General features: G+C 42.5%; 1 protein-coding gene across 4 annotated transcripts in view; it reads left to right on the top strand.

The window, feature by feature from the left end:
• The window catches only part of top2a (DNA topoisomerase II alpha), a 65997-nt gene extending 43104 nt beyond the window's left edge, over positions 1-22893 (top strand). For 2 of the 4 annotated variants that reach the window (XM_054749114.2, XM_070545541.1), the window contains 34 exons: positions 10829-10975; positions 11098-11188; positions 11271-11334; positions 11432-11577; positions 11926-12023; positions 12128-12340; positions 14167-14340; positions 14644-14745; positions 14825-14962; positions 15045-15183; positions 15259-15416; positions 15494-15619; positions 15740-15850; positions 16585-16690; positions 16811-16920; positions 17026-17118; positions 17191-17305; positions 17419-17540; positions 17962-18110; positions 18203-18434; positions 18535-18669; positions 18784-18984; positions 19073-19268; positions 19345-19436; positions 19516-19656; positions 19742-19825; positions 19908-20120; positions 20209-20323; positions 21184-21354; positions 21572-21749; positions 21830-21885; positions 21986-22099; positions 22184-22410; positions 22502-22893. In XM_054749114.2, coding sequence (XP_054605089.1) covers positions 10880-10975; positions 11098-11188; positions 11271-11334; positions 11432-11577; positions 11926-12023; positions 12128-12340; positions 14167-14340; positions 14644-14745; positions 14825-14962; positions 15045-15183; positions 15259-15416; positions 15494-15619; positions 15740-15850; positions 16585-16690; positions 16811-16920; positions 17026-17118; positions 17191-17305; positions 17419-17540; positions 17962-18110; positions 18203-18434; positions 18535-18669; positions 18784-18984; positions 19073-19268; positions 19345-19436; positions 19516-19656; positions 19742-19825; positions 19908-20120; positions 20209-20323; positions 21184-21354; positions 21572-21749; positions 21830-21885; positions 21986-22099; positions 22184-22410; positions 22502-22645 — 4650 coding nt within the window. In that variant the 5' untranslated portion in view covers positions 10829-10879 and the 3' untranslated portion in view covers positions 22646-22893. Of the gene's footprint in view, positions 1-2527; positions 2562-9943; positions 10193-10828; positions 10976-11097; positions 11189-11270; positions 11335-11431; positions 11578-11925; positions 12024-12127; positions 12341-14166; positions 14341-14643; positions 14746-14824; positions 14963-15044; positions 15184-15258; positions 15417-15493; positions 15620-15739; positions 15851-16584; positions 16691-16810; positions 16921-17025; positions 17119-17190; positions 17306-17418; positions 17541-17961; positions 18111-18202; positions 18435-18534; positions 18670-18783; positions 18985-19072; positions 19269-19344; positions 19437-19515; positions 19657-19741; positions 19826-19907; positions 20121-20208; positions 20324-21183; positions 21355-21571; positions 21750-21829; positions 21886-21985; positions 22100-22183; positions 22411-22501 lie in introns of those variants that run through there. The other 2 variants (XM_054749115.2, XM_015963479.3) reach the window with 2 other exon arrangements.
• The last annotated feature ends 497 nt before the right edge of the window (positions 22894-23390 follow it).

Raw genomic sequence — 23390 nt, 5'->3', positions numbered from 1 at the left:
TTATGGTTCACCTCCAGGTGTATGACGGCAACACCAAAGCTTGTTCTTCTCTTTAGATCATTTCTCAAACCAAACCGATTTCCTTTCCTAATGCAATGTTTTTCTACTTTTTTTATACGTTTATTTACTACCATGAAGTATTTTTGTGCACAAAGTAATGTAATTCTTAACGGCACAATATGTACGAATTCTACAGTGAAATTGTCACAAAATGGTTTACTGCTTCAGTAGTGTTGGAAGGAAGGTTACATTGAAATGGATTTCCTTCTCAGTCAGCTGGGGGATTGTCAGATTTTCTCCTTTACAAAAGGCCAAAGAAGGACGTGAACCTGCAGGGTAGCCAAGTCTGCGCCGGCAAACACTGCGACCTCAGCATTTGTAATTGAACATCAGCTGGCAAAAAGCATCAGTGTTGTGGACAAATAATGTTAGTCAGTAAATAGGAGCAACCCAGAAGTTATTTATTGTACCCTAAGAACCATGGACGTAGTTTTGACCAGCATGAGGACCGGGGGGAGGTCTTTACAGTATGTTCTAATGGGAAACAGGCATCAGCACAAACGGTTGTTTTCCGCTTGGTCCTAGTGCTCAACCAGTGTCTATTTATGTTTTATGTTTATGTGCTTAGCAGACGCTTTTACCCAAAGCGACTTACAATTTTTTATTTTTTTTTTTTTTACCTATAGGGCATGTTGTGATCTGTGGGGGAAACCGGAGTACCCGGAGAAAACCCACGCATGCATGGGGAGAACACGCAACTCCACGCAGAAAGGCCGAAAGGCCGCAGCCGAGTTTCGAACCTGCGACCTTCGTGTTGCGAGGCAACAGTGCTAACCACTGCGCCACCATGCAGCCCATGGTGGCGCAGTGGTTAGCACCAGTCGTGTAACAATATTACACTATTTAGTATAGTGTAATATTGTTTTTGGATGGTAGAAAGTGCAGGGGCCAAAACTAGGTTTTGGAAAAAGTGTGGGGGGGGGGGCATGTCCCCCATTCCCCCCCAAAAATTACATCCATGCTAAGAACCCACGGCATCCTTTAGTATCGGGTAAAGAAGGCTAGAGGCTAACTTTGAGCTAATAATGCTAACGGAGAACCAGACAAATTTAGTCTGCTTTAAAAATACCTCAAGCTACTTTTTCAATGCCTAACCATCTGATATTACAGTGTTTATCTACTATCAGCTTTTCTTGTGGATCTTCTTTAGTGCAAATCTGGCCACAGGATCTTCATGCACTTTAAGGTCAGGACAAAGTCAGAAAAGCTGCTATCCCTCCATCCCATCCAACTCTTAAAACTGTTTGAAAAACACCAGCTTGGCCTGAATTTACACTTCTAACTCAAAACCATAAGGGAATAATGTACCGATGAGATAGAGGAACACTTCCTGACCCAACTCCTCCAGCAGCATCTTAAATGTTATTTTATTAGTCAGCACAAGATTAAGGTAGTTGATGTTATTTTTCCTCTGCCCTTCTAAAGTAATTAATAACTCAGCTCCTTATTGTGTCTCTCAGACATGTTAACAATGACTGGCAGGGTGGGGGTGTTTACATTAAAGGTCACATCGAGAACCTCCAGGATGTTAAAACCATGGACAAAAACTGGAGGTCTAACCGAAAGTACGGTGTGAGAATGTGGTTCCCTTCAGCTTTTCCTCCCTCATCTTTCTCACCAACAGAAAACACACAGCCATCCATGAATAAAGGAACATTGAGGCCGTTGGTACCGAAAACATGTCTATCTACTTCACTAGGGGACTATTTTGGGATTCTGAGTACTTAGTATTCCCACTTTCAAACTGCCCACTTGTACTTGATAAAATGAGTTCTGCTGGTGTGTCGGGGGACTGAAAATGCTGCAAGAGAAAACACACAGCTGTGTTGGAAAGTACCTGAAGATTAGCAGCGGGAAGCTAATGGGGATGGAATGAAACATCTTTTCCTACGTAATTGTAAACTCCTTGTAGCGTTGGCAAATTGAGCGCTTTAAGAGCTCAAGATATATATTACCTCTACTTATGACCAATAAGCTGTGATACTCTATTTAAATACAAAATATCAACCCTGCTTGGTCTTTATTGTATTTATTAGAAGATTCTAGGATTTTTGCTTTATTAAGTAATTGTACACACTTTGTTTTTATCCCAATAAGAGTCAGGTTTATAAAAGTAAGAATTTATTTTATAAACAATTAAAACATGACAAGTTAACTAAGCAGTTACTGTGAGTGGATGTGATGTATAAACCTATGTGTCAATGCGGTGTTAGTCAGATCCTCCTTATCTAGGAAAGCTGAGTTCTGGATGTAAAAGAATTTGGTTTGCATAAACTATGAAGTTCTTATCAAAGACACATCAGATGCAATCTGTCATGTCTACTTCACCTGTTTTGGAGACCCTCTTGGTGGATCCGAATGTCACAGGGGTCGGCTGACCTCTGGCACTGGAGGGCTGTAGAATATCGTGGCACCGACTCTTCAGTCCAGAGATGTCTCGGGTCTCAACAGCTGGATGGAACCGCGTGTCTGGGACTCTTTAAGGAGTCTAATAATATTAGGTTTGTTCTGCAGGAACTGTTGCTTATCAGCTTCGCAGGTGCACAAAGGTTTTGACGACGTGTCAAAACCTTTGATGGTTAAAGAGGTTTTGCTTCAGATGGCCGGTCTGAAGCTTTCTCTAGAACTGCCGAATCAGGGTGACCCAGTTTTAAGGTTTTGATGTTATGATTTGCACAGCCAATCAGAGGTTGACAGGCTTGAGAGAAGTTACCAAGACAACTCAGAAACACGCCTTCTTTGACTGGATGTTCTGACTGGGTAAAAGACTATTTATGTGTCAGAGTTTAATATAACCTTACTTGTTATGGTGTGAGTGCAGATGTTATGACCTTTGCCATATAAACCTGCAGAACCACACTGCAGTCATTGTAGACATAACATTCATTTCAAACTTCATTCAGTGAGCACATATTAATGAAGCATTTCAGTATAATCTAATTATTAAAAGTAGCAATAAACAAATGTTTATTTAATGATTATATTATAAGTCATGGAAGAAGTTCATATTGATTTAGGAAATCATTGTTGAATTTAGCAACTGATCCGAGCTGGAGTGTTCCTTATGTGGAGGCCTTGGGGAAGAAAGTTATTGTTGACATGTCGTTATCTGTCATCAGAGCTGCAGAGTCTGTGAGCTCCAGCTGGTATGAAGGCAGGCTCATTTAAAGGGAACACATGCAGTCCTGTGTCACCGGTTTGACCAGATGTTGAATAGATGTTGAAAGGTCAAGCTGTACCTAAAACTGACCATTGCTGGACGCTACATCCTGCACATGAAGGTTTTTACCAGCAGCTCGGGTTTGTTTTTTTATTTTCAGACTTTTTTCACGGTAATATTGCCATATATTGTTTCTGTCAGTTATCAGCTGTAGCTTGTTGATGTTGTTTTATTGTAGGTGGATTTGTGCAAAAGTTAACAAAAATAAACATGTTTTCAAGGACACTTTGACATCAGACAGGTGCTCCGAGTTACAGCCGCCCCAGACAAACTAAAATATCACATCCTCCTTTATTCTTTACTTCTTTTTAAGACTCAATCATCTCTGCAGTGACTGACTTCTTATTCTTTTTGTTAAGCTTTTGTTTAGGAGTTATTTTCATAATTAAAAAGCTAATATCCAGTTTCAGATTCTAAAAGGGGCTCTTCTTGATGACATTCTTGCGTGTTAATGCCACCAGGAAGGAAAAAATATAGTGTAAAGTAATGAAAATACAGGGCTGCCAACTTTTGAACATTGAGTGAGACGGGGCCATGGGGTTGGGAGCCATAGGCGTCATTTTAACCGGGGACGCCGGGGACATGTCCCCGGCAAAATTTGTGATTGGCAGCTGTGTCCCCCCCACTTTCAAAAAAGCCTGCTGATGAGGATTTTTGTTTTACCAGCTCAGATCTCATACCAGGGGTCGGCAACCTGTTCCCATCAAAGAGCCATTATTACCCGTTTCCCACAGTAAAGAAAACACCGCAGCAGCCGCGGCGTTGTGGGTGGGGCCTACCCTCAGACAGCAGAGAGCTGCTCACAACAGGTGACAGCAGCCGGTACCGGTCGCTCGCATGGGCGTCGCACCCGTGGGGGATTCAACACCCACACTTTTCCAGCTGTTTTGCTCACCTCCACACCAGTCTGGTTTCTTTAGGTCGCACTCACACTGTTTGCCTCATCTCCTTCTTCACCTCCCGCTTCTGACAGCCGATGTTGGGTTTCCAGAGAGCAGGAGAGGGAGGGACGGAAGAGCTCGACTGAATTCATGATTTTACATCTTGACATTAGCTGTACAAAGTCTGAGTTTGATAAAGTGAAGAACAACCATTTGCAGAGTTTATAATAGGCGCGGCGCCAGGTTTTCATTTTTGGGTGGGCCACGGTAATTCTGGACGGACCTTAATAAGCAGTGACTTAGTGAAGCAGGCAGGTCGCGCTAGAAAATTTTGTTTAAAAAGACGTAATAAATGTTTCCCCCGTCATTTTTGTTTCTAAAATATGAAGTAAAAACTCACAATTTAATTTTCATTCATTTGTCATTAATATGTAGTCTACACCCGTGCGTTAAGTGGACCATCTTCCAGTAAAAGCAAAGCATCCAGCCCACCTCTCCAAATGCGTAAAATGTGCATCAGCCGCTAGTTAGGCGCGCCGCACGCACCGTCAGCTACGTCAGCCCAGACAAGAGCAGAGCAACTAGAGAAATAATAGAGTATAATTGTGTCTGGATGTGGATGGAGATTACATTTTACAGCAGTCTGATCATCATTTAAATACGTAAACCATCACCTGTCTTCTAGTCCACCCTATCAGCATTATTATAATTGGTGTGTGTGTGTGTGTGTGTTTTCCACTTCAAACACTGGTCTAACCAACCAGACCAGCGTGTCCAGTAACATATTAATGTTACAATTAAACAGTTTCACTTCATGTAGGCTAGGAACATTTCACCTGCCGTGGCCCGACCGCTTCTGCTCCACATAAACTTTGTGCGTAATCAAATGTCTCTACATGTGCTTTCTGAGCTGAAGAGACTATTCTGCCTCAGACTGGATGCGTCATGCGTGTCCATATGAGACGGGAACAAGCGCTGTTCAGCCAAAGTTTCATAATTTCATAAAAAGAACATTTTTCCAAGTGGCACATCCCTCAGAGAGACCGGGTTTCCAGACCGCTTCAGTGGGAGGAAACCTTATCGCATGCACCGTGGTTCTGCACTGCACTCTACAGATCTTCAGCTCACTGTCCACCGTGGGCGCTCCGAGCCGCGCTGAACACAGTGTCCAGTATTTGCCTTCTTGTGAAGATTGTTGCAAAGAGAAACAACTAAACTTGGTTAACCCCAGAGCCATGTGCACTGCGCTGTACTGACTGTAAATGAGGGGGAAACGATTTAATCAGATCCTTTTCTTTTCAACATGGTTTAATGTAAAGTTTCATTCAGTACAAACTTTAGTTACACCAATCTAATGAGACAGAGCCTGGATTTGTATTCTGAACAGTTTAAACATGTTTAAAACGGAGACATGCGTGACGCGTCTAAAATTCGCACCTGCTCCGCTATTATGGAAATTAAACTAACAGGATGAATAACATGAAATTATTTTAGGCACAGACAACATCCCCCACACTTTTGAAAAGCTTGCAACGCGCCTGGTCGCTCGTGTACGTCAAAGTTATCTTTCATAAGACGATAATCAATAAAACGAATTATATAAAATGGATCCAGAAGTTGTAGCCCGTCTCTGCCTTCAATTTTTGGTATTTTTCACCCTGTTGGTGGTTTTACTGAGCAGGTGCCCCTTTTGTCATTCTTTTTAAAACGCTGCGAGCACAAGCGTGACGCGTCAACCCGGTCTCAGTAAGACCGGGTTGGAACTGTTCAGGTTTACGCAGACAATCTTTACATTTAGAATTGGCATACAGATGTAAAATTTATGCAGTAAAATATAAAGCATTTTATTTAAATATCCATTCATTATTTTACAAGCACAGAGAGCCGCATCAGATGGAAGAGCCGCAAGCGGCTCCAGAGCCGCGGGGTGCCAACCCCTGTGCTAGCCTACTTTATTGTCCCCAGCCAGTGGCGGTTCTACATCGAATTACTCCCCGGGCGAGGCCCCCTTTGAGCGCCCCCCCCAACCCCCCCCCCCCACCACCACCACCACCACCACACCACCCCACCTGCATGAACACACGCATGTTTTCTACAAACAGGCATGTTTTATTAGAACGACTATTGAACATTCATTTTTCTAAGTTGCACATATTTACATTAATTACTATGAAGTTGTCAGAATGTAAAGCACTATACATTATATACTGTATCAAAATATATAGAATCAAATATACAAAAACAAACAATAACTAAATATTAAGAATATATGAACATAATAGATAATAAATATTCTAAATAGCAAAAATATTTCACACATAACAAACTAAAGATAATCACTACAGCATTGCACTTAGAACAGAAAACACAAACTAAAATTAAAACCTAACCTTGATGCAACATCATCAATAATGTCATCACATGAAATCTGCTCCCCTACTGAGTGATTGATACTAATCAGAGCCAGGTTAGTGAGCCGCCCCTGAAACATAGGTGACCTCAGGTATGACTTGATCAAGTTTTGAAAAGCTCCTCTCAGCTTGAGCCACAGTGACTGGCAGAGCAGTCCAAAAGTTGGGGTAGATCTCCTATAGATCTCATGATCCATAATATTTTAGAATTGCCTCTGAAATTGTAATTTAAACTGACATAAAAAACTGTAGACTACCAAAAATGCCAACTTTTACAGAACAAATCATGTAAAAAATAATCAGTGCAGCCATCTGCAATAAATAAACAGGATAGTTAGTGGTGACTGGGGTGTTTTCTTCTGCTTGTAGAGTGGTTTCATTTATTATTATGTGAACATGATCAACATGTGTTTGTTGTTGTTCAGGCAGGCCACAGACTGCAGTGAGCATTTAACAAATCCTAGTTTGAATCAGTAAAAAACGATTCAAGGACTTTTTTCAAACCATTTGAATATTCGTTTAAATATTTCAGCCCTATTAGCTCTGTTAGCAATTAGTTGACCGCATTTAACCGTTAAAATCCCAGTTAACTGGTTCAAAAAATTGAAAACATGCATCATGAGAGCTACATACCTTTATCTTTCTGCTCTTTTTTCTTTTTTTCCCCCTGAATCGGGCACCTGGTGGTTTTAGCCTTTTTATGTTCATCTCTTCTGTTTGGCTCCTGACTCAGTAAGTTTCCTTTAGTCAGGACTAAACAATTTGACCTTGATGGGGGGGTGACCACAAAATCGTTTTGTTTTTCCTTTTTTTATTCGGCCATTTCACACAATTCAGAGAAACCTGAAAGAATGATAGGCCTGTGTTTATGATATTATGAATGAAATATGGAAGAACGTTAAGATGTGATTGACTTTAGCCATGTTAATACAGTTGATTCAGCCCCTGCACGCTCATTTCATCTGGGAAAGACGCAGAGGTGAATTCCCCCGCCGCACCCCTCCCCTTCCTGTTCTTCATTGACACACGGGTGCACGTGAACGTTCTCAGTCAGCATGAGCGCCTGCAACTGCAGGGGGCGCCAACTTGCTGTTTCCAATCCAGACACTGTAATATGACAGATAATAGAACACCTCGGTGCGGCGCAGATTTCCTTTTTTTTTTTTTACTCCGCGCTTGTGCGCCCCTTTTGTGTCATGAAAAAATGCCGCCCCGGGCAACTGCCCTGTCTGCCCGTGCCTAAAACCGCTACTGTCCCCAGCAATTTTTAAACCCCACTCAAGTGTATGGTTATTGTCCCCAGCAATTCTGAAAACAAACTGACGCCCTTGTTGGGAGCGGACAATTCGCCGAGCGTTTGTGGGGGGGATTAATATTGAGACTTTTTGTGCTCTACATTTAATGCATTTATTTCTACTCTGTATGGAAGAGGATTAGAGCCACTGACAAGAAATAAAAGAAAAGGAGAATTCTTACTTTTTTCTCAGAATTCTGACTTTTAATCTCAGAATTCTGACAGGGAATTCAGGGAAATAAGTCAGAATTCTCTTTCTTTTCTTTTTTTCCTTTTCTGTGCCTGCAGCTAATGCTATAATTAATAACATGTTTGTTGGTTTGTTTGTTTTCATAAGCCCTACGCACTGTGCGTGATGCGCATTTGGGGAAGCGCAGGCGCTGGCTTAGCGTGAGAGTTTGGAGGTGTGGCGTAAGAGCGTGTGAAGAGGGTTAAATGCATCGCAAGCCTTAGGGATCACAAGTCGCCCACTTTTGAGCATGTTTGGTTATTTAACGGCGAGAAACAGTGGAACATGTTTTGTGTAACTGTATAAAATATGAGGAAAGAAGAGGACAACTCAGGGAGATATTAAAAAACATAGGAGGTGGAGTGATAAATGTAAAGAATTTGTTAAATGGTGAAGAAAGGCATTATAAGTTGGCTATTGAGTATCTAAAACACAGTGGTTTGTTGTTGAATAGAATTTAGTTTTTAGTTGGGGTTTTTTAGAGAGGGTGCTCGCTGCAGAACTACAAAGGCGGAGCTGCACCATAAGGTGGAGCTGCACCAGAGTCAACCCCGCCCATTCACGCAAACTCAGCCTAGCCCACTGACTTCCGTTTTTGTTTTCAACTTTATCGCAAACTGACCTGACCCACATGAATTACGGCTGTTACTAGTTTACAGTCGTTAATGCTATGTTCTGTGCTCCAATTAAACAAGATAAATATAACTTGCTACATGACAAAGTCTGAATATATCCCGAAATAAAAAGGTTTCTCGTAGCGAATATCTGCCCACAGCCGCTCTAACAAAAGTCCTGTACAACAGCATGTACCCTTCCTGTGGGTTCTGGTAGTCCAGTGGCAAGATCGTCTGACTAACGTTTTGCTTTCCCCTCAGCTGATGCTGGTTCGATTCTCGGTGGGGTCGGCAACAATCTATTCAGCCAGCTGAAACATTTAATTTGTTCATATTTTAGTTGTAATGTTCATTTATAGCAAAATATTTATGTCTCTACAAGTTCTTTGAATTTGGTCGTTCCTAAACAGCATTTTAGTTGAAACTCTGCTCACAGATGGACTCACACTGGCTAAATAAACGAATGAATAAATAAAAAAAACACATTAGTCATTATATGTTAAACGGCATACCAATAAATTGTTGTAAACATAGTACTGGCAAGTGTAGCTAGAAATGAGGAAAAGAGATTATAGAATATTTCCACTGCTGGGAGGCGAACCTGCGCAAAACTGCATGTCAACCTGACACCATTACCACTACACCACCACATCTGATAAAAATCAGGTGGCGTTACATTTTATTATGTTATTTGGTGTGTCTTTGTAGATGGGATGTATGATTTTTCTGGCGGTGTCTCAGTAGAAGTCATTTCAGAAATAAATTGTCAGAAAATTCACAGAATATCCAGATTTGAGAACCAAGACCAGACCCACTTTGGGGGAGGAGACCAAATTGAAGCTGAGATGGGAAGAAAATGCATGAATGAGGCCAAAAATGGCTTTGGCGTGTTTCTTATGAGGAAATGACAATATAACATGATTAAAAGTTCCAAAAGTTAGATTTTTAATTATATGGAACCTTTACAAAAACTGTTCAATTAACTTCTCAACTCCCTCCTCAATCTTGCATTTTTTAGCTATAACACCCTCTTTGTTTCCAGAATGCTATCAAGTCTGACAACTGGAAGGAATTGGACTGACTCCGATAGGATGGGCGGGGCTGATTCTGGAATGGGCGGGGCTGACTCTGGTGCAGCTCCACCTTCTGGTGCAGCTCCGCCTTTGTGGTTCTGCAGCGAGCACCACTTGGTTTTTTACGCTCTTACTCCGACTCACACTCCAGCACAGTAGGTGGCGGAAATGCACCTAGAAGTTAGATGCCACCCGCCAATAAACACGAAGAAGACGAAGAAGAAGAGTCACTCGTCTGATTGGTGAATTCACCTGGCGCGAAACCGTTGGACCAAGTTTCGAATTTTCAAAGGATTTGATCACGTCGGCGACCATAGGATTAGTCTGGAGCTGTTTTACTACTTGTTCAATCCTCATCTTTTACGATATTAAAAACAACACGAATTAGAAAGATGGCTGAACCGCTGAAGGTAACTTCAAACCTTTAATATTAGCAGCGTTGAGCTAGCGTGTTTGTCCTCGTAGCCAAACATCAACTGTTAAAAAGTGTCCAAGCTTTTGTTTTAGCTTCATGTGTTAACAGCTTTAGCTACGTAATATTTAGCATAATAAAAATAATATTTAGCAACGTTTAGATGTACAAATGTATTCGGCCTTCTTGTAAAGATGACACATATATGTCGAATAAAATGACTAAGTTTCTAACGCCATCTTTTACGTTGCTAAAACAGGGTACATTTGACTATAATGTATGAATTTCCTCTCGAAGCAAACAAACACAGTTCAATTAAGTCGTTCAATTTTACCAAACTATCGAAAAGTTGTCCCAACTAAATAGAAAACCGAGTAATTGGAAAGATGAGGCTTAAATGGCGACTCGCGCTAAACTTGTTGATATTCTGCTCCTGAAGAAGCCTCGAAAGATATTTGATGACGCAGTTTCGTGTTATTTGCACATACGATTATTTTTATTCCGTTTGTAGCGTTAAAATCGTAAAGCTCCGTGACACTCTTCGGTCCAGTGGCGTCACATGCGTTGATCTGAAACCTAAATAAAACCGGTCCTGTTGTGTACATTTGGACGGTAACTGTGACATTTTTCGCAGGCCTTTTTAGAAAACAAGCCGGTGGAGAAGACAAAGAAAGATCCGAAGCGAATGTCCGTGGAGAGGATCTACCAGAAGAAGACCCAGTTGGAGCACATTTTGCTCAGACCAGACACCTATATTGGTTCTGTTGAGCCTGTCACTCAAGTAAGAACAGCCCCACCACCATTTTTATTATAATATATGTTCATTTATTTAGGCACGTCTCTCGGAAACATTTTATTTTATTTTGGTGTTTCAGGAATCATGAGTTTAACTCTTTTCTTTAGCAAATGTGGGTGTATGATGAGCTTGATGGCCTGAACTGCCGTGACGTGACGTTTGTGCCAGGGCTTTATAAGATTTTTGATGAGATCCTTGGTGAGTAGGCGCTTTCACGAGTTTTAAATGTGTGCCGCTGGCCAACAAACACCCTTTAACCATTTATTTTGTTCCTTTGTAGTAAATGCAGCTGACAATAAGCAGAGGGATAAAAATATGAACCGCATCAAGGTCAGCATCGATGTGTGAGTATTCTATAATACTACCCTTTACATTTAAATGCAGTTAGTGATTTCTCTGACTGTTTTTTCACCTTCTGCCAAAATGTGTGTTTGTTTTTAGTGAGAACAATACCATCAGTGTTTGGAATAATGGGAAGGGGATTCCTGTGGTGGAGCACAAAGTGGAGAAGGTCTATGTGCCCGCCCTTATCTTTGGACAGCTTCTTACTTCCAGCAATTACGATGATGATGAGAAGAAAGTCACTGGTGAGATCAGATTTAGGTTTTGGTTACGTGTTTGGCGTGTCACAGTTTGCCTGGGCAGTTCCATGTTGGGTTGCTAATAAGAAGGTAATGGAAAGCCACTTAAAAAGCTGCATTGAGTGAGAAGGGGCCAAAAGTGAAGCCAGAGATTGTATAGAAATGATCCCCAACTCCGTTTCACTGTTCTCCCTGCTTCAACACACCTGATTTTAGTCAGCAGGAAATGAACAGGCTTCTGCAGAGCTTGATGAAGAAGTGTGTTGGATTAGGGAAACAACTAAAACATGCTGGATACTGGCTCTAGGGGGAAGGGAGTTGGGGATCACTGGTATAAAATGACTTGTTCTTCAGGTGGTCGTAATGGATACGGTGCCAAGCTCTGCAACATATTCAGCACCAAGTTCACAGTGGAGACTGCCTGCAAAGAGTCAAAGAAGGTTTTCAAGCAGGTGAAAACTTGAAAATACATTGACCTTGTTTACGACTTAACTTGTTATTGTTCTAATTTGTTAGAGGAAAATCCGTTTCTACTGTACTTTCATGTCTTCCACAGAGCTGGTATGACAACATGGGCAGATCAGAGGATGCCAAAATCAAGCCCTTTGATGGGGAAGAGTATACGTGCATCACCTTCAGGCCTGATCTCTCCAAGTTCAAGATGAGCACCCTGGACAGAGACACCGTGGCTCTGATGACAAGGAGGGCATATGACATTGCTGGATCTTCTAAGGGAGTGAAGGTGTTCTTCAATGGCAAGATGCTGCCAGTAAGTTTATATGATGATCAATAGGCATGTTGTTAGTACTTTAACTCATTCAGACTAAAAGTCAAAACTATCCTGTTTTAATGGGTTAATATCACCTAATCTGAATGTAACATCAAAAGTGGTCAACTCGGAGAGTCTTAGAATTGAAATAAGATTGAAGTTGGCTTCTTTAAGATGAAATAAAGTTTTTCAGCTGCTGAAAAGAATCACTGTTATGTTAAAGAGGTGGTCAGCAAAAAGATCAAGTACAGCTTCTATTGTGTTTCATGGCATTGGAAAATGTCTTGTGACATGGCCGAAGATTTGGGGTAGCTACAAAATGCTGACCTACCAGAGTACATTACATCCACTGGCCACTTTATTGGGCACACCTAGCTAGTACTGGGCTGGACCCCCTTTTATTTCAGAACTGTCTTAATCCTTCGTGGCATAGATTAAACAAGGTACTGGGAACTTTCCTCAGAGATTTGTCCATATTGACATGATGGCATCACACAGTTGCTGCAGATCTGTCGGCTGCACGTCTATGATGAAAATCTCCCGTTCCACCACACCTCAAAGGAGCTCTGTTGGACTGAGATCTGGTGACTGTGGAGGCCATCTGAGTATAGAGATCTCTTTGTCATGTTCTAGAAACCAGTCTGAGATGATTCGAGTTTTGTGACACGGCTCATTATCCTGCTGGAAGATGGGTACACTGGTCATAAAGGGATGGACATGGTCAGCAACTACACTCGGGTAGGGTGTGGTGTTGCAACGATGATCAATCAGTACTAAGGGTCCCAAAGTGTGCCAAGAAAATATCCCCCACACCATTACACCACCACCAGCAGCCTGAACTGTTGATACAAGGCAGGATGGATCCATGCTTTCATGTTGTTGACGCCAAATTCTGACCATACCATCAGAATGCAGCAGCAGAAATCGAGACTCATCAGACCAGGCAACATTTTTCCAATCTTCTATTGTCCAATTGTGGTGATCCTTCGTGAATTGTAGCCTCAGTTTCCTGTTCTTAGCTGACAGGAGTGGCACCCAGTGTGGTCTTCTGCTGCTGTAGCTCATCTGCCTCAAGGTTCATAGTGTTGTGTGTTCAGAGATGTTCTTCTGCAAACCTCGGTTGTAACAAGTGGTTGTTTGAGTTACTGTTGTCTTTTTATCACCTCAACCCAGTCTGGCCATTCTCCGCGACCTCTGGCATCAACAAGGCATTTTGCCCACAGAACTGCCGCTCACTGGATGATTTCCCTTCTTCAGACCATTCTCTGTAAACCCTAGAGATGGTTGTGTGTGACAATCCCAGAAGATCAGCTGTTTCTGTCCGTCTGGCACCAACAACCATGCCACGTTCAAAGTCACTTAAATCACCTTTTTTTTTCTTTCCCAATCTGAAGCTCGGTTTGAACTGTAGCGGATCGTCTTGACCATGTAAACATGCCTAAATGCACTGAGTTGCCACCATGTGATCAGCTGATTAATTATTTGTGTTAACAAGAAGTTGGACAGGTGTGCCCAGTGAGTGTGTATTCATCACACTGTAAGAGTTCACAGCTCTTTGAGTTTTTATAAAAGTTTAGGAACCCAGAGTTTGACACCATGAGCTGATGTCATTACACACGTCAACAAAAACTTGCTTTGCTATAAATGAATTTTAACACTTTTATGAAAACCCAACAGTTGTGATTTGATTACTAATTACAGTTCAAAATGCTCAACTAAATGATGGTCCGACTACGCTAATGACATGTTTGTCAGAACACCACCTGTTTTCCTTTTTGCCAGCTGAGTGCCAGATCTGATCTAGAGAATAATCTGTTCATTTTTAGGTGACTGGCTTTCGTAGCTACGTGGACATGTATGTAAAGGACAAGGTGGACGAGCTGGGCGCTGCGCTCACCGTCATCCATGAGATCGTTAATGAGCGCTGGGAGGTCTGCCTCACCATGAGTGAGAAAGGTTTCCAGCAAGTCAGCTTCGTCAACAGTATTGCCACAACAAAGGTAGTTCCTCTTACTTTAAAATGATGTATTCTTGGATTACAAAAGTGTTTCAGTCGTTAGAAAATTATCAGTCTAGTCTAGATTTTTTTTTTTTTTTTTTTGTTGACGGCCATTTTAGATTAGGATCTTAGAGCAGCTCTCAAGTGAAATAGATTTGAATAGAATAGAAATAAATAGATTCACCAACTATTGTGCAGCTAAAACCAACTCTGATTGCTTTTCAAGCAACCTGATGTCACTTTGATTAATATTCACAACATTTATTGAGTGAATGAGACTTCATGTTTGCCTTTTAAACCTCAGGGGGGCAGACACATCGACTACGTTGCTGACCAGGTCGTCAGCAAGCTCATCGATGTGGTGAAGAAGAAGAACAAAGCCGGCGTGGCTGTCAAACCCTTCCAGGTAGTTCAATCATTGTTAACTTTGTATTTATTGTATATCTGTCGAAGCACCATATTTGACACATTTTGTCTCCTGACAGGTGAAGAATCACATGTGGCTGTTTGTCAACTGCCTGATAGAGAACCCCACGTTTGACTCTCAGACCAAAGAAAACATGACGCTGCAGCACAAGAAGTTTGGCTCCACTTGTCCTCTTAGTGACAAGTTCTTTAAGCAGGTGCTGATTCCAGAGGAGATTTCCTGGTTTTGTATTCTTTAGCCATTTGGTGATCTCTAAGTGCTCTTCTGGTTCCTGATAGGCTACCGGTTGTGGGATTGTGGAAAGCATCATGAACTGGGTCAAGTTCAAAGCTCAGTCCCAGCTCAACAAGAAGTGTTCAGCTGTGAAGCACACCAAAATAAAGGGTGTGCCAAAGCTGGATGACGCTAATGATGCAGGTACTTCTGCTTTAGACTTTTAATGTGCTTTAACTAAAAACACAATACAGCGTTATTACTCATGTTTCCCAATAGGTGGCAAAAACTCCCTTGGCTGCACTCTGATCCTCACTGAGGGAGACTCGGCCAAGACGCTGGCGGTATCTGGGCTGGGGGTGGTCGGCAGGGATCGTTACGGTGTGTTCCCACTCCGAGGAAAAATGCTCAACGTCCGGGAGGCCACGCATAAGCAGGTAAACACAAACGGATAGTCCGACTGCCGATAGATGTGTGGAAAGCATGAGAGAATAAATATATGGTCTTCTTTCAGATTATGGAAAACGCTGAAATCAACAACATCATCAAAATCCTGGGCCTTCAGTACAAGAAGAACTACAGCGACCCCGAGTCCCTGAAAAGTCTGCGATATGGAAAGATCATGATCATGACAGATCAGGTGGTTTATCTTTTTTATTTTATGTAGTTGTTGTTGTCTTTAAAGCTAGTTGTTCATCCGTGCTTCCTGTACCCAGTGATGTCATGATGAGACTGGACTGTCTTCATGGTATTTTTACAGGATCAAGATGGCTCCCACATTAAGGGATTGTTGATCAACTTCATCCACCACAACTGGCCTTCACTGCTCCAGCACAACTTCCTGGAAGAGTTCATCACACCCATCATCAAGGTAACAGGGAGATCCACTAAATCTCATTTAAAAGCACAGCCTAGTCGAGCTTGGTTTATGCTTGATGCGTTTACTTTCCGCTTGGTGATGCGGCTCGCGGATGGAACGCGCTTCACAACTCGCAGCGTTTATGGTTCATGCGGCTTGTCTCTGCGGTGAGCCAATATTCTCCCAAACTGTAGGGGGCAGCATGGAGCTCTACATGGCATGCATCCAACACTACACCATAGTAGAAGTAAAAATGACTGTTTACAACATGGCATTCCAGCATTTTTAACAGCGTCCTCGTCTTTTCCGACAGTGCGAGCTATTTCTATCCAAGAATTATTAACAACATGTTGATCACGGTGATCTCTGAGAGCTGAATCATACAAATGTCTGTATTTACGAACCTCTGCCATACTAGTTCTTGCCGGTCCGCCATGTTTTTCCGCGTCCGACCGTCTGCGTGGTTAGAAATTTTCCTAGGTGCGCGTTGCAGAAATTTTGGGCCGTGTGGAGGGGCGTGGTTGTTAAAATGACGCAATTTCGCCACGCAGAGCCGTGCGGACCTCGCGGACGCATCAAGCAAAAACCAACCTTAAAGCTGCAGGTGTTTTTAGCAATACTGCCATCTAGTGTCACACCTTGAAAATAACCACCTATCTCTCACATCCTATCTTTGTGGAGACTGTTTCTTTGGTTAGTTTTTATGTTTCATCTGCACGCTTTGACGCGTTTCCCCCTTCCTGCAGGCTTCTTTCAAGAAAACCCAGTTGTGTTTCTACAGCATCCCTGAGTATGAAGCGTGGAAGGAGAGCCAGGCCAACCACAAATCCTGGAAAATCAAATACTACAAAGGTTTGTTATAAACCCCTGTGTGGTAGTAAAGATATAAAAGTAAGCCACTCATCCCACCTGCTCATCAAGAGGATGACAGCAGACATTTACTAACATCTCTTGTGCTGTTTGCTCTCCCAGGTTTGGGAACCAGCACGTCGCAGGAAGCCAAGGAGTACTTCTCAGATATGCAAAAACACAAAATCCCGTTTAAGTACTGTGGACCTCAGGACGATGAAGCTATCACTCTTGTATGATTTTAAACAGGCTTTTATTATTTTGAAGTGTATTTTGACCAGAGTACATCTTTTATTTTCTGTTTTCCCTTCGGTTACGTTACTTTTTGTTCCCTTTAGGCCTTTAGCAAGAAAAAGGTGGATGAGAGAAAAGAGTGGCTCACCAACTTCATGAACAACAGGCGTCAGCGCAAAGAGCACAACCTGCCAGAGGTAACGCCTTTAATCTGCTTCATCTGAGTGTAGCTCTGCTCTGTTAAACTCACCTGGATGTCTGTTTGGCAGGATTACCTGTACGGCAAGTCGACCAAATTCCTGTCCTACAATGACTTTGTCAACAAGGAGCTCGTCCTTTTCTCCAACTCTGACAATGAGAGGTCCATCCCATGCTTGGTGGATGGTGTGTACATGAATATTAGTATTAAATGTACAGCTCTGGGTGTGTGTGTGTGTGTGTGTGTGTCAGGAGGTGTTTTAAATCTGTGTCTGTGTCTGTGTGTGTGTGTGTGTTAGGTTTGAAGCCGGGTCAAAGGAAGGTGTTGTTCTGTTGCTTTAAGAGGAACGATAAGCGAGAGGTGAAGGTAGCCCAGCTGGCTGGCTCGGTGGCTGAGATGTCTGCGTACCACCACGGGGAGGTGAGATGAGCTCCGTTCTTCTTCTGACAAAATTATTCTGCTCTGTTGGAGACTAGCTCAATTCATGCCAGCAAGGCAACGTCTTCATTGATAAGTTGATCAAAATCAATAAAAAATGTGTTTTGTATTAATTATAAAATCACAATTTGACATCAGCAGCAACAGTCTGACGTCTGTATCTGTCAATCCACATTCTGTCCATCTCTAGAAATAAGATGGCAGGTTTTCAGGAGAAGTTTAATTAACCTTCCACCTGCTTTCTGACGACCTTCTTGTTAGCATACAGCTAGTTACAAACCTGAACACAGCTAAACTGGGATTTTTATTCATTTATTTTTATTTTTATTGTGAAGGTGAGAATGAAATAAAGTCAGGGTTTTTGGTCATTTAGTGAATTTTTCTCTCTCTCCCCCATCCCCAGATGTCTCTGATGATGACCATCATTAACTTAGCCCAGGACTTTGTGGGAAGCAACAACCTGAACCTGCTGCAGCCTCTGGGACAGTTTGGAACCAGGCTGCACGGTGGAAAAGACTCAGCCAGCCCTCGATACATCTTCACCATGCTAAGGTTAGCCATAGACCACACACACACACACTTCATTTCGTTTGGTGCAGTAAAGCCGTGTTTGATGTGATTATAAACTGTGTAAACTCTTTCAGCCCTCTGGCCCGTCTCCTTTTCCCACCTCTGGATGACAACCTGCTCAAGTACAACTTTGACGATAATCAGCGAGTGGAGCCAGAGTGGTACATTCCCATCATCCCGACTGTGCTGGTGAATGGTTCAGAAGGCATCGGCACAGGCTGGGCCAGCAAGCTTCCTAACTACGACATCCGTGAGATCATCAGCAACATCCACCGAATGCTCAACGGGGAGGAACCCTTGCCCATGGTGAGAACAGGAAGTGAAACTTCTGAAACAAGCCTTCGTGTTCACAAAATAGATTATGATTAGCTGTTTTTGTTTTGTTTTGTTTTTTTTCTTTCCACAGGTCCCAAGCTACAAAGGCTTCAAAGGTACAATCGAGCACGTGATGGACAACCAGTTCATGAACAGCGGAGAGGTGTCCATCATCGACTCCACAACCATTGAGATCACTGAACTGCCTGTGAAAACATGGACTCAGGTCAGTCATTTAACGGTGGCATCAGAAACATTAAAGTATTACCTAAAGTCATTTATTACACTTAGATTTTCTTGGCTTACTTCCATATGAAACTCTGCATTCTCATTGGTTTAGGCCTACAAGGAGAATGTGTTGGAGCCCATGCTGAATGGAACCGAGAAAGTTCCTCCTCTCATCACGGACTACAAGGAATACCACACCGACACCACGGTGAGGTTTGTTGTTAAGCTTACGCCTGAGAAGCTGGTGGAGGTGGAGGCCGCTGGGATTCACAAAGTCTTTAAGCTGCAGAGCTCCCTCACCTGTAACTCCATGGTAAGGACCGGTCCTCAACTATCACATAAAACCTAAGAGTACAAACCTGCTTCCAAACATCTAACACTAACATGAATTTTCCTTTTAGGTCCTGTTTGATCACATGGGTAGCTTGAAGAAATATGAGTCTGTGCTGGACATCTTCAGAGACTTCTTTGAGCTGAGGAAGAAATACTACTTCCTGAGAAAGGACTGGCTGGTCGGGATGCTCGGAGCAGAGAGCTCTAAACTCTCAAACCAGGCTCGTTTCATCCTGGAGAAAATCCAGGGAACTCTGGTCATCGGTCAGTAGCTGCTTTAGGAATGGTTTGTATTAAAATGGCACCCACACTTTTATTAAAACTGATCATTTGCTTACAGAAAACAAACCAAAGAAGGAACTGATTCGGATGCTGCAGCAGATGGGCTATGACTCAGACCCGGTCAAAGCCTGGAAACAGGCTCAAGATAAGGTGCTCTTAAACCGCCATGTTCAGCAGGAAGAAAAGCACCATGAAGTGATGCTACGTGTAACGTTGCTTATTCTTCTAGAACGAGGAGGAGTTGAATGAAGAGGAGGAAGGAGCAGAACAGGATGACAGCGGGCCGGACTACAACTACCTGCTGAGCATGCCCATGTGGTTTCTGACTAAAGAGAAGAAGGAGGAGCTGTGCAAACAGAGAGATGCTAAGGTGGGCAATTTTCCCCATGATGTGATTTAACTTTTATCAAGCTTTTGTTTGTATTTCTTATTATTGACTGTCTCACTCCAAATAGCTGACAGAGTTGAACATTCTGAAGAAAAAGTCTGCAGAAGACCTGTGGAGGGAAGATCTCTCCGCTTTCTCAGAGGAGCTGGAGGTATTGCTTTTTTTAAATGTTTTTTATTTAACGGTAGTCCTGATTCATCTTTCATCGGTTTTAATGGTGTGTGTGTGTGTAGCGCGTTGAGGCAAAAGAGAAGGAGAATGCCATGTTGCCTGTGAAGGCTGCTGGAAAAGGAAAAGGTGTGAAAGTGAAAACGGAGACTCTGCCCACGCCGCAGGGCCGCCGCATTGTTCCTCGCATCACCAGCGCTATGAAAGCTGAGGCCAACAAGAAGGCTTGTGTGAGGAGAGGAGAGAAGCAGGAAGGCAAGCGAGGCAAGAAGGCCAAGGTCTGTCCCACCACACAAAGCGCTGCTATTTCTCCTCTGTGTCTGATCCGTGTTCATCACTTTTAACCTTTGTTTTCCCCTAATGCAGAGCGACAGTTTAATAGTGAAGATGGAGTTTGACGAGGACATGGAGAACATTTCTCCAGTGGAGGAAACTGGTTTGGTTGCACGGCTGGGCAAGAAAACAAATGCCAAGGAGAAAGGTGGGAATGACTCACGGTGCAGAGAACTTGTAGTTTTACAATAAACTCATTTCTTATTAGTGAATATTTACTGGCAGATAAAGATTGCTTAATAATTTCACTTGTTAGTAAACCGTTTTAAAGTCTGAAGGAAGATGTAAGGCTTGGCGTGGAAGGGTAGATTTCACAAGTTCTCACTAATAAGTTCTGGTTTTTATTCGTGCTGAACTTGGTTCTGACTCCTCCGGTCCAGATTACATCGATATCCAAAAAGGATCAAACAATACTTTTAAGAGATAATGTGCATTTTTGCCGTTAATCTCTGGAAACTTCCATCGAAACATTGAAAATGAATAAAATGATGTCCCGTCATTGAAAAAAATTGGCAGCTTTGTAACATTTAACCATAAAAATCGGGTCTAGAGTACACCAGGTGTGAGTCTAACGTCTCTGAGGCAGGGCGTGTTTTCTTCTGGCCGGCTCGGGTTCACTGCCTGTTGATGTCACACTAGATGATTGGCTGAACGTTCGACTTACAGAAGTTAGGTTACCATGTTCAAAAACATTTAGGCAGTAAGAAACTCTAATTTAATAACAAACTGCTAAACTCTTTCCAAAACTGATGTGAGGGAACAGAATAGAAAGAGATGCCATATGTTTTGGCTGAGCAGTAATGCCATAGTTTAACATCATCAGCAGGCACATGAACCCGAGCAGATCCAGAAACTACTAGCAACGGTCACAGTGATATGAAACGACAGTAAATGTATGCACTGCCCCCTAGCGCCAGGAAACTACACACTGACGCTTTCAGTTTTCAGCCCAATATGACATGAAGACACCTAAAACCTGAACTCTTAAGAGCCACCTGTTTCCTGCAGCTTCAAAGACCAGCAAGCAGACTACTCTCCAGTTTAAGGCGGTGCCCAAGAAGTCTAAGAAGAATCCATGGTCCGATGAGTCCGAAGGTTTTTCTGACAGCGAGATGGATGCTGATGATGTTGAGGAGGAGGTTGTTGTCCCCAGAGAGAAGGTGGAACGCAGAACTAAAGGTAAGTCGGCATTATTACACTGCAGAATAAGTCACAGATGAACACCAGATACTCGTTCTAAACATTTATAGATCAAGGGCTAATGTTTCTGGTTTATTAACCTTGTATGGGATTGTCTCCTGGTTATCTTGGATTCTTTCTCTACAAGAATAGTACATTTATTTCAAATACTTGTTAAACAATTGTTTCTGTGATTTTTATTTTTTTTTTTTTTTAGCTCCAGTGAAGTACAGCATGTCGGACAGTGAGGATGAGTTTGATGACGGGGAGAAGAAAGCCCCTAAACAGAGAGCTGTTATCAGCGACGATGATTCGTCCTTTAACGTAGGGCTCAGCGCCGCGTCGGACAGCGACAAGGACTCTCCAGCTCCGCCTCCCAAAGCTCCAAAGCCCACGTTAGTGTACATCAATGGAAGGGTTGGGATTTAGATGGTTTTCTTTAACTTGTCTTACATTTTGTGAATTTTCTTCACAGGAAAAAGGAGACCAAGAGCAAATCGGTATCTAAACAAACCAAAGCCACGTCTAGTTGTAAGTGTTTGTTTGACACGGGTGTTGGCGTGTCTGAGACGGGTGTTAGCTTAAAGTCAGGTGATTTATTAACCAACCTAACCTTATAAACATTTTACAGCTCATTCTGATGATCCTGCTCCCAAGGCTCCAGCTCAGTCTAAAACCAAAGAGGCTGCACCTAAGAAAGCTGCTGTTGCTAAGAAACCAGCTGCTTCCAAGAAGAAGGCGGCAGGTAAACTAGTTGGCTCATTATGGTTTATAAAAGACACATTCAGGTTTCCTAGTTGCAGTGCTAGTAACTTCCCCCCGCTCCCAGATGTGAAGCAGCCGTCCATCGTTGATGCTCTGACCAAGCGCAAGCCTGCATCCAAACCCGCTGCTGCCTCAAAGCTGCCCTCCTTTGACTCTGACGACTCAGAGGCTGAGTTAAAAGCTCCAAAAGCGAAACCTTTAAAACGAAAGCAGGTGGTCAACGAAGACTCGGACAGCGATTCGGGTAACCTCATGTCGAGGCTCAAAACCAAAACAAATGCCGGCCCCAAGGTTTGTTCCTATTATACCGTAAGGTTTTCATTTCTGCGGTTTTCTTTGTATATTTATACGTTAACACCTGAATATGTTTTGTTTTTTTAAGAAACCTAAGAAGTGGGATGAGGATGACAGCTTCCTGGTTTCGGACCAGGAAATGGCCTCTCCAGTTGCTGCTGCACCCCGAGACAAAGCGGCACGCGCTCGCAAACCCGTCAACTATAACATCGATTCAGACTCTGATTTTTAATGTGAGTCTTTAAAAGTTTTTTGAGTTACCTGGGTAGTTTTGTTAGACCACTCCTACTTGAAGAAGCCTCAGTAGGACAGTCTGTTATTCAATTCACTTGTTGTATGTTGAATGTTCTTAACGAGTTTTTGTCTTAAAATCCATCCAGTGTTTTAATGACTGCAATAATCCTGTTGTTTCCGTTGCCATGTAAATATTTCAGTGGCTTTTCTTTAACTGTTTTTGAAATAAAATGTGTGTTCTTTTAATTGTGTGAGCAGCTTTTCTTTTGTCCGTAAAACAGGTAGACTAGTGGAGAATAATGTACAACTTAAAGGTACACTTGGCATTTAGCTTGCTTTAGCACCCCCTAGTGTCTATTTAGTAGAAGCAAAAGTGAAACTTCTTTCCTTGCTTTGCGTTTGTCTTTTAAACACAAATCTAACAGCTGAAACGCCTCCCCCACCTTCATTAGTGTCCACAGGAGTGGTTCAACCTCAGATAAGCTGTATTCATGGTCTAAAACATACCGGAAGCAGACTGCAATGCGGGGCGTGTCGGCTCCACTTTACTAATTTCAAAGGACTGGACCAGCACTCTGAAGTTGCAAGTGTGATACTCTTGCTACAGCGGGTGGTGGTGGTCTGAGTGACATTTCATTAACCCTGTAAAAGTTAATTTTGGCACATACTGGCTCAAGAAAATGATATAAAAATATGAGAAAGTTGCCTAATATGGCTTTAAGACGATCACCACGTTGTTAGAA

This window comes from Nothobranchius furzeri, chromosome 16 (genome assembly GCF_043380555.1).
Source record: "Nothobranchius furzeri strain GRZ-AD chromosome 16, NfurGRZ-RIMD1, whole genome shotgun sequence".
NCBI lineage: Eukaryota > Metazoa > Chordata > Actinopteri > Cyprinodontiformes > Nothobranchiidae > Nothobranchius > Nothobranchius furzeri.
Note: the sequence above shows the minus strand (reverse complement) of the source record. Positions and strands in the feature narration are given on the sequence as shown.